This window comes from Meriones unguiculatus, chromosome 9 (assembly GCF_030254825.1).
Source record: "Meriones unguiculatus strain TT.TT164.6M chromosome 9, Bangor_MerUng_6.1, whole genome shotgun sequence".
NCBI classification, from domain to species: Eukaryota; Metazoa; Chordata; class Mammalia; order Rodentia; family Muridae; genus Meriones; species Meriones unguiculatus.
Window position 1 is genome coordinate 55797172 of NC_083357.1, and position 16516 is coordinate 55813687.

At 41.6% G+C, this 16516-nt stretch overlaps 2 gene segments (V, D, J or C); both read right to left on the reverse strand.

The window, feature by feature from the left end:
- Window positions 1-229: 229 nt before the first annotated feature.
- LOC132656330 (T-cell receptor alpha chain V region 2B4-like) lies at window positions 230-922 on the reverse strand. The segment is given in 2 exon segments: window positions 230-684; window positions 874-922. Coding segments are annotated over 2 exon segments (504 nt in total).
- Window positions 923-4505: 3583 nt separating this feature from the next.
- Window positions 4506-4998, reverse strand: LOC132656331 (T cell receptor alpha variable 9-2-like). The segment is given in 2 exon segments: window positions 4506-4840; window positions 4953-4998. Coding segments are annotated over 2 exon segments (381 nt in total).
- Between the last annotated feature and the right edge of the window lie 11518 nt (window positions 4999-16516).

The window sequence follows — 16516 nt, forward strand, 5'->3', positions numbered from 1 at the left end:
AGAAACCTAATAGTTTTTATTGAAAGATTTTAAAATTCAAGGAAGCTGTAGGGGTGATGGTGGTCTTTGGCATGACATGGTGAGTCTCATGGCCATGTGCTTGTGTTCCAACTCACCAAAGTATGCACATTAAGAGGGTGCACATTGTTGTATAACAATCAACATGTGAAAAATATTTTAACCAAACAAATAGTTGCCTTTCCCTTCAAGATTACTTGATTTTAAAATGTTAAAATAACTTTCCAATCAATCGAGCCCTTGCTGTTCTTGCTATTAATTCCCATTGCATACAGAATAGAAACAGAATTTCTCCACTGTGTGGTCTGAGCTCTCTATAAGGCATTTTGTGACCCACTATGTTTGTGAGCAGGCTGCAGGTGCATGGGGAGCACTGTGTGCTCACTGCACAGAGGTAGACAGCAGAGTCACTGGGCTGGGAGTCTCTGATGTGCAGGGTAACATGCAGGCTGGCTTTATTGAGGTGAGCTGTGAATCTGCCTTCTTCCTTGTCACCATTGGAGAAGATGGACATCAGTGCCTTGGGGCCTTGCCCGGAATGCTGTCTGTACCACCAGAAGTACAGAGAATTACGATCACTGAAAGTGCAGTTGAGAGAGGCCATGGCTCCCTCTGGGACACTGAGGGATTCTGGGTTCTGCTGCACCTTCTGCTGGCTGCTCACCCCTGTGCAGAAAGACAAAGGTCAGAGAAACAGGAATGGAGGTATAGGGATGTTAACACAACAGAATGCTTTTACAGCTGGCCTCCCACCCCTAACTGGAGATTAAAAACATCTGTGGTTCTATCATTAGCCTGGAACAGGCAAAAACTTTACATACCACACCTGGATCCCAAAGAAATTCCCAGACTTACAGCTTACTTGAAGCCACAGGACCACTAGTGAAACACTCAAGGATTTCATCTCTCCTCCCTCTTCACTTAGGATTCAGATCCTCAACTCTAAACTCATATGGTCACATTCAAAAGTTTCCACCTCTCCTGCTTCAGGAAACATGAAAAGCCACTTTGCTAGCAATGAGCAAAGTGACTAACTTCACCACCTCTGCAGCACCAAAACTTTCCTCCAGCCCTTTCTCCACCCCTCCCTCTTCTTCCTGCCCTCCTCTCTTCCCCCTTCTCTCCCACCCTAAGAAGACACTGCCATCTTGTGGACTCATGATAGTGACCAAAGAAATAATAAAACTGTAAACTCTTCTACTGTAGTTATTAAAAAGTAAAGTACTTGAAAGTTCAATTGGCATTTTAAAGAAACATTTGCCTTGAGTCTTGGTGGGGAGTGAGATAGTGTGTGTGTGTATGCACTCTGCAGATGTGTTTTTTTTTTTTCTTAGTAATAATAAGTGCCACACACAGGCAGTCCCCTGCATTGGAAGACCACCTAGAAATGCCAGCCACAGAAATATGAGTGAGGTTTTTTCACACAGCATAAATCTAACCCTTGTCACCCCCATTCAAATCCATCTACAGACTTTACAGATGGCCTGGACAGACTGCTTATCTAGGTCATAGTCTAGAAAAGCCTGGAATTATTCATTTTATTTAGAGCCAGGAGCATGCTCATGTGTAAACAGAACTTTACTTGGCTTGACACAGGAGAGATGGAGCTGTGTTTAGAAACTCAACGAAAAAAATAAAACTCAGGGAACTTGCTCATTTGTCTCATTTTTTATTCTCTCTACTTGAATAAAGCCCTGTTGAGTAGGAATTGATCATGAAAGTTGTAGATCTGGTTTCTCTCCCCTTTCCTCTTTCTAACTCTGCCTCCCCTCTCTACTCCCTTTCTCCCTTATCTCTCTTCTTCTCTAACACTTCCACTTTCTCCCACTCTACATTCCTAACATAGACATGAAGCCACATGTACCAGGGGAATGTCTGTGCCAGAGCTGAACTGGGTCCACAGAGAACAAGGCAGGAAACAACTGTCCTGCAGGAGTCTGTGAGAGCTCCACAACCAGCAGAGTAAAGATCTGTGGAGGCAAGAAAGCAATAGGATCAACACAGCCAAGGAGTTGGTTCATGCTTCAGTCCTCTGATATTGAGTAGTGTATTTTCAGGACACTTGATTTTTGATAAAGGAGCCAAAACCATACAATGGAATAAAGAAAGCATCTTCAACAAATGGTGCTGGTCTAACTGGATATCTGCATGTAGAAAAATGCAAATACATCCATGTTTATCACCGTGTACAAAATTCAAGTCCAAGTGATTCAAAGACCTCAACATAAAACTGGATACACTAAATCTGCTAGAAGAGAAAGTGAGAAATAGTGTCGGACACATTGGTAGAAGAGACAACTTCCTAAACAGAACACCAACAGCTCAAGCACTAAGATCAACAATTAATAAATGGGACTTCATGAAACTGAAAAGTTTCTGTAAGGCAAAGGATACTGTCAATAGAACAAAACAGCAGCAAACAAAATGGAAAAAAGATAACTTCACCAACCCTACATCCAACATAGGGTTAATAATATGTATGAAGACTCAAGAAATTAAACACCATAAACCAAATAACCCAAATAAAAATGGGATACAGTGCTAAAAGAGAATTCTTAGCAGAGGATCTCTAATGCCCAAGAAACACTTCAAGAAATGTTCAACATCATTTGTCATCAGGGAAATGCAAATCAAAACTATGAAATTTGGTCTTACACATATCACAATGGCTAAGATCAAAAACTCCAGATACAACACATGCTGGAGAGGATGTGGAGTAAGGGGAACACTCCTCCATTGCTGGTGAGAGTGAGAGTAAGAATGAGCCCTGAGAAAAAGCAGGAGTGGGTGTGAGACAGAAAAATAGAGACTGAAAAATCGAGACCAAAATCATGGTAGGAGAATCTCTGGGATGGGGACAAATCCTGGGAGCCTGTGTTTGAGTTCCTAAATTCCTCTCTTCCAGTTCTCCCCCTATTTCTGTTTTCTTTGATTTTATTTCCACTGAGAAGTGTTGAACTGTGCTCTTCATTTCATGCCATTTTTTGTGTTTTTGTTAATTTCTTTTTGCCATTATTATTATTATTATTACTATTAATTAAAACTTATTCACTTTATATCCCCTCCCTCACCTCCCCCCAATACTACCCTCCCTCACTCTTTCCCCCACCATTTCCCTCCCCTAGTCTACTGATAGGGGAGGTCCTCCTCCCTTACTATCTGACACTAGCCTATCAGGTGTCATCAAGACTGTCTGGATCCTCTCTCTGTGTGGCCTAGTAAGGCCACCTCACCAGGGGGAGGTGATCAAAGATCAGGCAACTGAGTTCATGCCAGTGACTGCCTCTGCTCCCCTTACTAGGGAACTCCAATGGAGACTGAGCTGCCCATGGACTACATCTGAGCAGGGCTTTAAGTCTGCCCCATGCATGGTCCTTGGTTGACTCATCAGTCTCTTCAGGCCTGCCTCACTCCAGATTTTTGGTTCATTGATTTCTTTAATGAATGTATTCACTTTTTCTTTCAAGATCTCTAACATATTCATAAAGGCTAATTTGAACTCCTTGTCTTGTGCATCGGCCATATCGTGTTTTTTGAGGCTTTAATGAAGACATGTCATCATGGATGTTACTGTTTCATGCTGGGATCTAGGCATCTGGGTTTGAGATTTTTTTAATTCTCTGTGCTGGTGTGTGTTCTTGCCTTTGTCAGATGTGTGCTCTCTTCCTTGGTTTCTATTGTTCTCTTTGGTTCTGAGAACAGTGTGGTGGCTATAGGTTGCCTGCTAGGGAATGCTTCTGAGATCCTGCCATGTGTGGACACTGGATTCCAGACAGAATATGTTTCTTTCCAATTGGGTACTGACACATATGCATATGACACTTAGGCATAGGGGTGGGCTAAAAAGAGGTGTAGGTTCCATGGTAGGGAAAAAATCAGGGAGTGCCACCAGGATCAGTCCTGTGCTCTGGAAATGGGGACAAAGAGGGATGAGGACCACAGCAGACAGTCTACTACATGGGATGAGGATGAGACTGGGGGTTGGATTTAGAGGAGATGGAGGACATTGAAAATCTGAAGATCACCTACCTGCTCAGACTTCCTTTCTCCTGCCTTTTCTACCTATGTATCCTTATTACAAATCTTAAGGTATGGAAAGGCTGTAGCCTCTGATAACCTGTCCTTCCAAAGTATTAGATAGACATTTTCTAGATGACATCTTTCCCAGCATTTGTTGCCCTGTGTGAATAACTTGGACTAGAGGTGACATTCAATAATATGAAGAAAATGACCTATATATGGAGATGAAGACAACTGACCACCTCACAGTATCCATAGCGTTCCTGGGAAATCAATGTGACCCTCCATGAGGAACAACTGATATCCTTGATGAAAATCCAGCTGTGATAACATCTCCCTCTTGTTCTGCTCTGACCATGTGTACAATGTTCATCAACCAGAGAAAGGTTGGGGCACACAACATAGACTGTGTGGAAAACAGGGTGACCTAAAAGGCAGATGATCAGAAGTCAGGCTTCTTTTGTTTCTCAGGGTTTGTGCTCAGCTCCCCCTGCAGTGTCTGCCACTGTGTTACCCAGAGCACAGTAGTACACAGCCGAGTCGGGCTCTTGCACCGAGGCTTTCTGCAAGTGGAAGGAGGTGGTTCCTTTATCATACGTGGCTTCAAACCCTCTGCTGCTTCCCTTCTCACCAGCTGTTGTAACTTTCAAAAGGAGCTCAGGGCTTTCTCCAGAATACTGAACATACCAAAAAAGAGTTGGGTACCCTGTGGATGAATAAGTGCAGTTTATAAATAGAACGCTGTCTTCTGAGAGGGTCACTTGACCTTGTTTCTGGGTCACTGAGTTTCCATGGATCCTCCCTGGAGGAAGAATAGGATATCTGTGTTATATTAACAACAAACCTCCTAGACGATTAAGTATTTTTCTGATATCATAAGGGAAAGATTGCAAATCTTAAGTCACTTAACTTACCAAGCACGAGCAGCATCACAGTCACTAAAGCTGGAGAAGCATTCATCTTCAGGGGCACCCAGCTACTGTTCTTGACTCTTCACATAAAGAAATGATGAAATGACATCAAAAGTTGAACCTGCAAAGCTTATCACTCATACAGTTGATGATTTTGTGTTAGGAAACTCCACCCCCTGGTGGACAGAGATTAAAACAGGGTCTTTTGCAATCCTCCAAGAGTCAGAAATGTACTCTCACCCTCAACATCGATTGTAGGGCACATGTCAAACTTCAAGAGGCTCTTGACAATGTAAAGATCATACAAAGTGGCCATTAACATATTTCTTAGGATTATACCTCACATGAAAGTAGAGTACATGTTATAATACAACAACTGATGGGCTTTCTGTTCTGGTCTTTACCAAATGATAAACTAAACGGTAAAAAGGAGGTTTTTTTTCAATTTACTTTCACTGATCCAAACTTGTAGAAAGATACTCTGCAGGCCTGGAGTCATAGCTCAGCACTACAGAGCACTTGGTGCACTTGCAGAGAACCCAGGTTGGATTCTCAGAACACACTGGTTCACAGCAACTGTAACTCCAGCTCTAGGGGAACTGACTCTCTCTTCTGACCACTGCTGGCACCAGGCACACACGGAAGAAAAACACAAGTGCAGGAAAAACACTCATGCACCTAAAGTAGAATTAAAAAGTTTTACAATTTTACGAACATTTTATAAATTTAAGTTATTATAAATTGACCCTAAGAAAGTGTAATCACAACTAGTTGCACAGAACAACCACAATAAAGGAAGCAGTTGAGACTGGCACAACTGTTATAAAACATGTGTTATACCACACTGCATCAAATGCAGGCTATGACCTTGTTCTTAGCTCTTTTCTGTAAATGTTGTTGTGACCAGTGGTGGTTGTTGTTAGGAAACACGAAGCTGACTATCATTTGGGATTGGCGAGACATTTGTGGCTCTTTCTTAAGGAACTGCAGACGGCATCCCAAGCAGCCAGCTCACACATGTGTCTTCAGAAAAGTGTTTTCCTTCAAGTTCAAACTTTCCACTCATGAATCTGGCTTTCATGGCTGCCGTGTCTGTGGAAGCTCCTTCTATCATTTAATTTGGTCTTAGTAATTTCTCCCCATTGACAGAATTGGTCTTCTCACAAAACCGTTCTTTCTCACCTTTGTACACATCTTTTTTTTTTTTTTTTTAATTCTTGTTGTTTTGAAGTTACAAATGTAATCCTTAAGCGACAGCCTGTGGCTCAGAATCTTTGTCTCTTATAGTTCAAGATAATGAATATCGAGCCCTTCTGGGTTTTCCTCATTAGCAACACCTGCAGTTGCTTCAGAACGTGCTCCTCATGCTGCAGTTCTATACGAGATGGGAATCACCTATTAAAACATTTTCTTTCCTGTTTCCATTTTTATTAATTAGAGTTTATTCTAATATTTGTATCCCACCTTTAGCCCCCTCCGTTTTTCCCCTCCCAATCCCACCCTTTCTCTCTCTTTTTTTTAATTCTTTATTAATTACACTTTATTCACTTTGTATCCCTCCTGTAGTTCCCTCCTTCCTCCTGTCCTAATCCTTCAGTTCCTCCACCCTCTGCATGCATGCCCCTCCCCCAGTCCACTGATAAGGGAGGTCCTCTTCCCCTTCCTTCTGATCCTAGTTTGTTAGGTCTCATCAGGACTGGCTGCATTGTCTTCCTCTGTGGCCTGGTAAGGCTGCCCACGCCCCCCCCCCCAAGGGGAGGTGTTCAAAGAGCAGGCCAATCAGTTGATGTCAGAGAAACTCCCTGTTCCCATTACTATGGAACACACTTGAACACTGAACTGCCATGGGCTACATCAGTGCAGCGGTTCTAGGTTGTCTCCATCAATGGTCCTTGTTTGGAATTTTATAATTTTATATCTATAGGCTTTAGTATAGGTTGACATAATGGGAATGTTCCTCCTCTACAGAGCAAGTCTCAAATTCAACAAGAAAGTAGTTGGATGCACCTAAAAACAATTACATCACTATTGTACCAATGGACACACCTTGCTTATTAGGTTGGTCATTTAGCACACAGGATCCACAGAGAGTAACTCCAATGATGAGGTATCTCCCCTAACTAAAGGAGAATACTCTAGGTGAGTTCTGATTTGATTTCTCTGTATGTTACATCATAGCATGTGGTCTCTTCAGCAATACTGTGGACATTCCCGGCAAAGGGCCATTAGGGTTCACAGCCTGGGGCAGCTCCCACAGATGTGACTATGGAAGTAGTTTGACAGAAAGTATGTGACCTGACGCTGGAGCATCTGCCCAGAGATGAACATCCATTGGCTGGCTCAGAGATGGTGTGGAGGAACCTGATTAGTCCTGCAAAGCCATATAACCTGCTGTCTGTTTCAGAATAAAGGAGTCTGCAGCGGCTTGCCCTCAGTTTTCTCTTACCAACTCCCAGTATTCTTAGGGTGACTCTGCACCACTCACCCCACTAGGCCTGAACTGCTCTGCCCTCACCCACAGGCTGGACCCTCAGCAGGAAGGACAACAAAATACAACCTTATTAGTTAGATATGTTACATAACCAAGACTCAAAAAAAGTATCACATATTGTGTGGAGACCGATGGGGTCTCTCTGGAAAATAATTCACATGGAACTATCACTCACATGGCTCTGAGTAGGTACCTAGGTTTCCAGTACCAGGGATGGTGTCCCTCCTCTTCAGCAGATCGTAAGTTCAATTAGGAAGTAGATGGTTACTACCAGGGTGTGAAAGCCACTAATGCTCCCAGAGGGTTATTTTGGCATGCTGGACATTGATATAGGTAATGACAACAAATACTCTTTACTCCATTATAAAATACTCAATATAAAGCAAAATTAATCCATGCTGCTAATCTAATGACTCCCTCTTGGGTACATCAAATTACAAAAATATGTAATGATAGGATAAACACTTTGATGTCTAAAACTTTCATGTATTATAATGACAGTGGTATTTTCTAACCTTCTTGAAGATGTGTATCACATACATCGCTATTGTCAATGGGCAATGATGGCTGGAGAGATGGCTCAGAGATTAAGAGCACTGGCTTCTCTTCCCGAGGTCCTGAATTCAATTCCCAGCAACCACATTGTGGCTCAAAGGGCAATGAATGAATGGATTCTTTTAAATATTAATACTATTCAAAGTAGAATTATGAAAAAAAAGAATTCTATCTACAACATAGGAGACATCATTGAAATTAGGGCAGTGCTTGAGTGGATGATCACTGTAAATTAAACATGTTTTTCTGACTCACATTTTAGAATAGATAACTTAAAACAAAATAAAACAAAAAAACTGTGAATGCATGGGTAGGATTATTAGTCCATCTTAATTGTGAAAACACTGGCATCTAACATGTATTTCAGTGTTGTAAAGAAACATGGCAAAAGACTGATTTGTTTCATCAATAAAGAAAAGATGTGATTAAAGCTAGAAATGTAGTCTGCTGGACTGAGATGATGTCCAATGAGCACTTGATAAAATCCAGCTCATCATGGCATGGGTATAATGACTGTAACTTAATTGTGGGGAGTGTTTTCTAGAGTAGCAGGAGATACTGTTCTGTCTTTTTTGAAATGACAAAAATCTCATTAAAAATTGAAAGATTGGTGTTTTAACAAGAACTCAGACCAATAGGATCATTCAAATATTTCCACAGTAAATTTATAAAATTGCATTCGCTGTTTAAATTATAAGTATGTGGTGGGGGCCAAGATGGTGGCACCAGGAGAACATTGTGTCTGAGAAGCAGGACAACTCTCTCTGACCAGGAGACTGAACTCTGGGCCCTAAAACTACAGCGATCTTGTTTCCCAGGTGAGGGGAGGCTCCCACCGCGTGGGAATCGGTAGGGTCCACTCTCAGGCTGCACAGCCATAACCCAGAAGAGATCCTGGGTAACGCGGGCTTTGGGTCTCCGGGCTGGAGCCCTAAGCCTGCATGTCCTGATCACTTTCCCAGGCTGATTGGTGGGCACAAGGGTGCCAGAAACTGGGAGTCCCAGTCGCAAGAAAACCCCACGGGGAAGGAAAGTTGCGAGACTGATCACAGGTCACTCAGTCTTTCCCTGGAAGGTCTCGCTGACCGCAGGTAACCTCCACCATGACAACTGAGCAGGTGTGTGCCCAGCTCAAAATCCTTACTCCCTCTTGGGAGGAGGCAGGAGCCGTCCAGCAGAATCTGCCAAAGACCACATTGTCTGTACCCCAACCCGAGATTGGGGCTGAGAAAACCCATCCTTTCAGGCATTCCTCCAAATGCCAGCATAACCCTGCCGTGGCGGAGCAGAAGGATAAAGAGGCGCACAGCCGCTTCACAGTGCTGGGACCCCAGTGCTGCCGGCTGCTCCTAGCAAAGAAACTTCAGCTTGGGATCTGGGACTGTGGTCATTCAAACACGTCCTGAGATTTTCCTGAGTCCAGCACAATGAGGTCTAACAACGGCGCCCCCCCCCCCCCCCGACCCTTGGCAGAGAAACCCAGGCACAGGATCGGACTGAAAAGTCTCAACCCCTCCTGACACTCTCCTGAGAGCATCGCCATAATCTTGCCCTAGCAGAGGGGAAGGTCAGAGGGGAAGGACAGAGAGGCAGCCTGCCACAGTACACAGCACCCCCTCTCCAGTTCAACCAGTGGCCCTAGCAGAGAAACTCAAGCTCTGGATCTAAGGACACTCAACCCTACCTGGTACTCTCTCGGGATCAGCAAACATAGGTTCTTCTGCCAGGCTGCTTCTGGCAGAGAGATCTGGGCCCCGGATCTGAGATTGAGAACACTCAACCTAACTCTTTTCCGTGCTACCCCGGGACCAGTCAACCTAACCCCTCCTGGCAGAGGGAAAGGACAGAGAGGCAGCACACAGGAAAGGTGGACACTGAGTCCTGCGGCCACAGTGTCACAGAGCTGACTGTTAGCCTACCCGTGCACTCTCCTCAGCAGGACCAAATCAGAGAGGAGAGAGCAAGGGGAACCCCTATACATTCCAACTGGTCCTGCAAGAGGGTGAGTGAGCCTTCTAGGGAGAGTTTGCCCCAGACCCAGGGCCTCTCCACAGAAGCAACTAGATGAGATCCCTGCCACCGACACCCTTAGTGTGGGCATCATAGGGATTCTTGGGATAGCAACCCCAACGTTGAAGCCTCTGCCTTGTGGGTCCACCAGTGTTATCCAGGGAAACAATCCCTGGATCTCAGACAGAACTGCATAATAGTGGCCTGCAGGCCACTGCAATAGTCAAAGAATCCTTGCATGCACACTGTGCCTGCTAAAAGCACATGCAAATAGCACCAGCGTCACATACCTTACTTAGGCAAAACTGAAACCACAACACATACTCCCAAACCAGTGAACCTCTCTCATCATCCTGAAAAAACAGTCCAGAAAACAGAAAGAGACGATCACAGCCCAAACTACAAACTCGAGGAACAAACAGTGAGGGTTATAAATAACCAGATGGCTAGAGGCAGACATAAGAACACTCCCAGCAAAAATCAGGACATAATGACCTCACCAGCAACCCCACAAAACAATGGACACTTCAATTCACTAGATATACAAGAAAATGACCTCAAAACTATGTTTCTCCAGCTATTAGAGGCCCATAAAGATGAAATGAACAGCCCTCAGAGAAATAGCCAAAGAAATTGAGACAAACCAAGAGGGAACAAATCGAGCTCTCAGAGAAATGACCACGAAAATTGAGGCAAATAAAGAAGAAATGCACAAAGCTCTCAAAGAAATGTCCACACAAATGAAAGCAAATAAAGAAGAAATAATCAAAGCTCTCATAGAAATACAGACAATTATAGCCAAAGAAGTAGAGGCCCAATTAGTGATACATAGAGAGGAAACAGACAAAAATATAGAAGCTGTCATTGAAAAGCAGGACTCCACATTCAAACAGATGAAGGAAATGGTGCAAGACATGAAAACAGAATTAGAATCAATATAGAAAACACAAATAGAGAAAAACCTGAAGCTGGAGAACATAGAGAAAAGATCGGGAACTACAAAGGTAAGCATCACCAACAGAATACAAGAGATGGAAGAAAGAATCTCAGGAGCCGAAAATACACTTGTGGAAATTGACACATCTCTAAAAGAAAAAATAAAATCAGAAAAGTTCCAAACACGAAACATCCAAGAAATCAAGGACACCATGAAAAGACAAAATCTAAGAATAATAGGAGTAGGAGAAAAAGAAGACATCAGGCTCAAAGGTCTGGAAAATATTTTCAAGAAAATTATACAAGAAAACTTTCCCAACTTAAAGAAGGAGATGGCCATAAACATACAAGAGGCCTACAGAACACCAAGTAGACTAAGACCAGAAAAGAAATTCTTCATGTCACATCATAGTCAAAACACTGAACCTACAGAACAAAGGAGAAATCCTAAAAGCAGCAGGGAAAAAAGGCCAAGTAACCTATCAGAATCACACCAGATTTCTTAACAGAAACTATGAAAGCCAGAAGGGCCTGGACAGAAATCATACAGTCCTTAAGGGACCACAGATTCCAACCCAGACTACTATACCCAGCAAAACTTTCAATCAAAATAGATGGAGAATTCAAAATGTTCCATGACAAAACCAAATTTAAACAATATCTACAGAGTAAAGCAGCTATACAGAAGTTACTGGAAGGGAAACTCCAAACCAAAGAAAACAACTACATCTATGGAAAGAGAGGAAATAGATAATTACACAACAAAAAAAATCAAAAGAATACAAGCAATGAAACTCAGTGACACCACCAACCCCACATCAAAAGTAAGTAACAATTGTTGGTCACTAGTATCTATCAACATCATCAGACTCAACTCCCAATAAAAAGACACAGACTAGCAGAATGGTTGCGAAAACAGGATCCAACATTCTGTTGCATCCAAGAAACACACCTATGCAACAAAGATTAAACACTACCTCAGAGTAAAGGGCTGGAAAAATTATTTTCAAGCAAATGATTCCAGAAAACAAGCTGGAGTAGCCATCCTAATATCTAATAAAATAGACTTTTAACCCAAGTTAATCAAAAAAAATAAGGAGGGCCACTATATTCTCATCAAAGGAAAAATCCACCAAGAGGACATCACAATTTTGAATATATATGCCCCAAATACAAGAGCACCTATATTCGTAAATGAAACAATATTAAAGCTTAAAGCACACATTGATCCTAATACCTTAATAGTGGGAGACTTCAACACTCCACTCTCACCAAGGGACAGATCAATTAGACAGAAAACAAATAGGGAAATAAAAATACTTACAGAGTCCCTAAATCAAATGGACCTAATAGACGTCTACAGATCTTTTCATCCAAACTCAAAAGAGTATACCTTCTTTTCAGCACCGCATGGAACCTTATCCAAAATAGACCATATAGTTGGTCATAAAGCAACAGATACAAAAAGATTGAAATAATCCCTTGTACTCTATCTGACCACCATGGACTAAAGCTGGACCTCAACAACAACAGAAAGAACAAAAAGGAGACACGCACATGGAAATTGAACAACTTGTTACTCAATGACAGCTGGGTTAAGGAAGAAATAAGGAAAGAAATTATAGACTTCCTAGAATTCAATGAAAATGAAGGCACAACATACCCAAATTTATGGGACACATTGAAAGCAGTGCTCAGAGGAAAATTTATGGCACTAAGTGCCTGGAAGAAGAAATTCGTAACATCACATACAAACAACTTAATGGTCTAACTGAAAACCCTAGAAAAAAAAAAAAAAAAGAAGCAGATACACCCAAGAGGAGCAGACGGCTGGAAATAATCAAACTCAGGGCTGAAATCAATCAATTAGAAACAAATAAAACTATCCAAAGAATCAATGAAACAAAAAGCTGGTTCTTTGAGAAAATCAACAAGATAGACAAACCCTTAGCCAAACTAACTAAAAAGCAGAGAGAATCTATCCAAATCAACAAAATCAGAAATGAAAAGGGTGACATAACTACAGACACTGAGGAAATTCAAACAATCATTAGGTCATACTACAAAAGCCTATATGCCACAAAATTTGAAAACCTAAATGAAATGGACAATTTTCTTGATAGATTCCATCTTCCAACATTAAGTCAAGATCAGGTAGAAAGACTGAGTAGCTCTCTATCACCCAAGGAAATTGAAAGAGTCATTAACAGTCTCCCCTCCAAAAAAGCCCTGGGCCAGACCGTTTCAGCACAGAATTCTACCAGACCTTCAAAGAAATGCTAATACCAATTCTCCTCAAACTATTCCACAAAATAGAAATGGAAGGTACATTACAAAACTTATTCTATGAAGCGACAGTCACCCTGATACCTAAACCACACAAAGACCCAACAAAAACAGAGAACTTCAGACCTATCTCTTAAGAACATTGATGAAAAAATACTCAATAAAATATTTGCAAACCGATTCCAAGAACACATCAAAGATATCATCCACCATGACCAAGTAGGCTTTATCCCATTCATGCAAGGGTGGTTCAACATACAGAAATCCATCAATGTAATCCACCACATAAACAAACTGAAGGAGAAAAACCACATGATCATCTCCTTAGATGCTGAAAAAGTATTTGACAAAGTCCAACTCCCATTCATGTTTAAAGTCTTGGAGAGATCAGGGATACAAGGCACATATCTAAACATAGTAAAGGCAATATACAGCAAGCCTATAGCCAACATCAAACTCAATGGAGAGAAACTTACAGCAATCCCACTGAAATCAGGGACAAGACAAGGCTGCCCACTCTCTCCATACCTCTTCAACATAGTACTTGAAGTCCTAGCCAGAGCAGTAAGACAACTAAAGGAGATCAAGGGGATACAAATCGGAAAGGAAGAGGTCAAAGTGTCACTATTCGCAGATGATATGATAGTATATATGAGCAACCCCAAAAATTCAACCAGAGAACTCCTCCAGCTGATAAACACCTTCAGCAAAGTGGCAGGATACAAAATAAACTCAAAAATATCAGAAGCCCTCCTGTATACCAAAGACAGAAGGGCCGAGAAAGAAATTACAGAAACAACAGCCTTCACAATAGCTACTAATAACATAAAGTACCTTAGGGTGACACTAACCAAGCAAGTGAAAGATCTGTTTGAGAAAAACTTCAAGTCTCTGAAGAAAGACATTGAAGAAGATATCAGAAGATGGAAAGATCTCCCATGCTCATGGATTGGTAGGATAAACATTATGAAAATGGCCATCCTGCCAAAAGCAATCTACAGATTCCATGCAATTCCCATCAAAATACCAACTCAATTCTTTATGGACCTTGAAAAAAAAGATTCTCAGCTTCATATGGAGAAACAAAAAAGCCAGAATCTCCAAAACAATCCTGTATAACAACAGAGAATCTGGAGGCATCTCCATCCCTGATCTCAAGCTGTACTACAGAGCAATAGTATTAAAAACTGCATGGTATTGGCATAGAAACAGAAAGGAGGATCAATGGAACTGAATAGAAGATCCAGAAATAAACCCACTCACCCATGAATACTTGATTTTTGACAAAGCAGCCAAAGCCATTCAATGGAAAAAAGACAACATCTTCAACAAATGGTGCTGGTCCAACATGTAGAAAAATGAAAATAGATCCATATTTATCACCCTGCACAAAACTAAAGTCCAAGTGGATCAAAGACCTCAACATAAAACCACATACTCTAAATCTGTTAGAAGAAAAAGTGGGGAACAGCCTAGAACTCATTGGCACAGGAGACAACTTCCTGAACAGAACACCAACAGCACAGGCTCTAAGAGCAACAATCAATAAATGGGACCTCAAGAAACTGAAAAGCTTCTGTAAAGCAAAGGACACCATCATCAAAATAAAATGACTGCCTACAGATTGGGAAAGAATCTTCACTAACCCTTTATTTGACAGAGGACTAATATCCAGTATATACAAAGAACTAAAGAAGCTGAAAAGCAGCAAACCAAGTAATCCAATTAAAAAATGGGGAACAGAAATAAACAGAGAATTCTCGACTGAGAAATATCAAATGGCAGAGAAACACTTAAAGAAATGTTCAACCTCATTAGCCATTAGGGAAATGCAAATCAAAATGACCCTGAGATTTCACCTTACACCCATCAGAATGGCCAAGATGAAAAACTCAAGTGACAACATGCTGGAGAGGTTGTGGAGAAAGGGGAACCCTCCTCCACTGCTGGTGGGAATGTAAACTGGTACAACCACTCTGGAAATCTATCTGGTGCTTTCTAAGACAATTAGGAATAGTGCTTCCTCAAGACTCAGCCATACCTCTGCTAGGTATATACCCAAACTTTGCTCAAGTACACAAAAGGGATACTTGCTCAACCATGTTTATAGCAGCTTTATTTGTAATAGCCAGAACCTGGAAATAACCCATATGTCTATCAATGGAGGAATGGGTACAGAAATTGTGGTATTTTTACACAATAGAATACTACTCAGCAATCAAAAAGGAGGAAATCATGAAATTTGTGGGCAAATGGTGGGATCATTCAATATCCCAGAAGGAGAAAGACAAACACGGTATATACTCACTTATATAGACCTATAAGATATGATAAACATAATAAAATCTATACACCTAAAAAAGATAATCAAGAGAGTGGACATGATGTAAGATGATCAATCCTCATTTAGAAAGACAGATGGGATATGCATTGAATGTATGACAGGAGTCTACTGAGGGCATCTGAAAGTCTCTAACTAGCAGTGTTTTCAAAGCATATACAAAGACTCATGACCAAACCTTCAGCAGAGTGCAGGGAATCATATGAAAGAAGGGGAGTTAGTATGATGGGGAAAGGATAGGAGCTCCACAAGGACCAAATATATCTGGGCACAGGGTCTTTTCTGAGACTGACATTCAACCAAGGACCATGTATGGATATAACCTAGAACCTCTGCTCAGATGTAGCCTGAGATAGCTCAGTAACCAATTGGTTTCCCATAGTAAGGGGAACAAGGACTATTTCTAACAGGAACTCAATGAGTGGCTCTTTGACCTCCCCACCCCCCAAGGGAGAAACAGTCCTGTTAGGCCACAGAGGAGGGCTTTGCAGCCAGTCCGAAGATTCCTGATAAAACAGGATCAGATGAATGGGGAGGAGGTCCCCCCCATCTGTGGACTTAGAAAGGGGCACGGTGGAGATGAGGGAGGGAGGGTGGGATTGGGAGGGAATGAGGGAGCGGGACATGGCTGGGATACAGAGTTAATAAAATGTAACTGATAAGAAAAAAATAAAATTAAAAAAATATAAGTATGTATTAACAATAGCATGTATTTTTGTTTTCTACAGGAATAGAAGCATTCTCATTCACAATACCCATAATAGCAAAAATTCAGGTTCATTTTGTTTTCTCTATACAAAATGCATTCATTCTAGTTATGAAGAAAGGTTTCCTGGAATAGTGAGGTGCCTTACTTTCCCTCAGAAATTACACTTTTCTATTATGTGCTGTCCTCTGAAAAAGTGGAAACCAGGAGTGTATGCTAAAGCTGAAGTTAGTTATTTTATT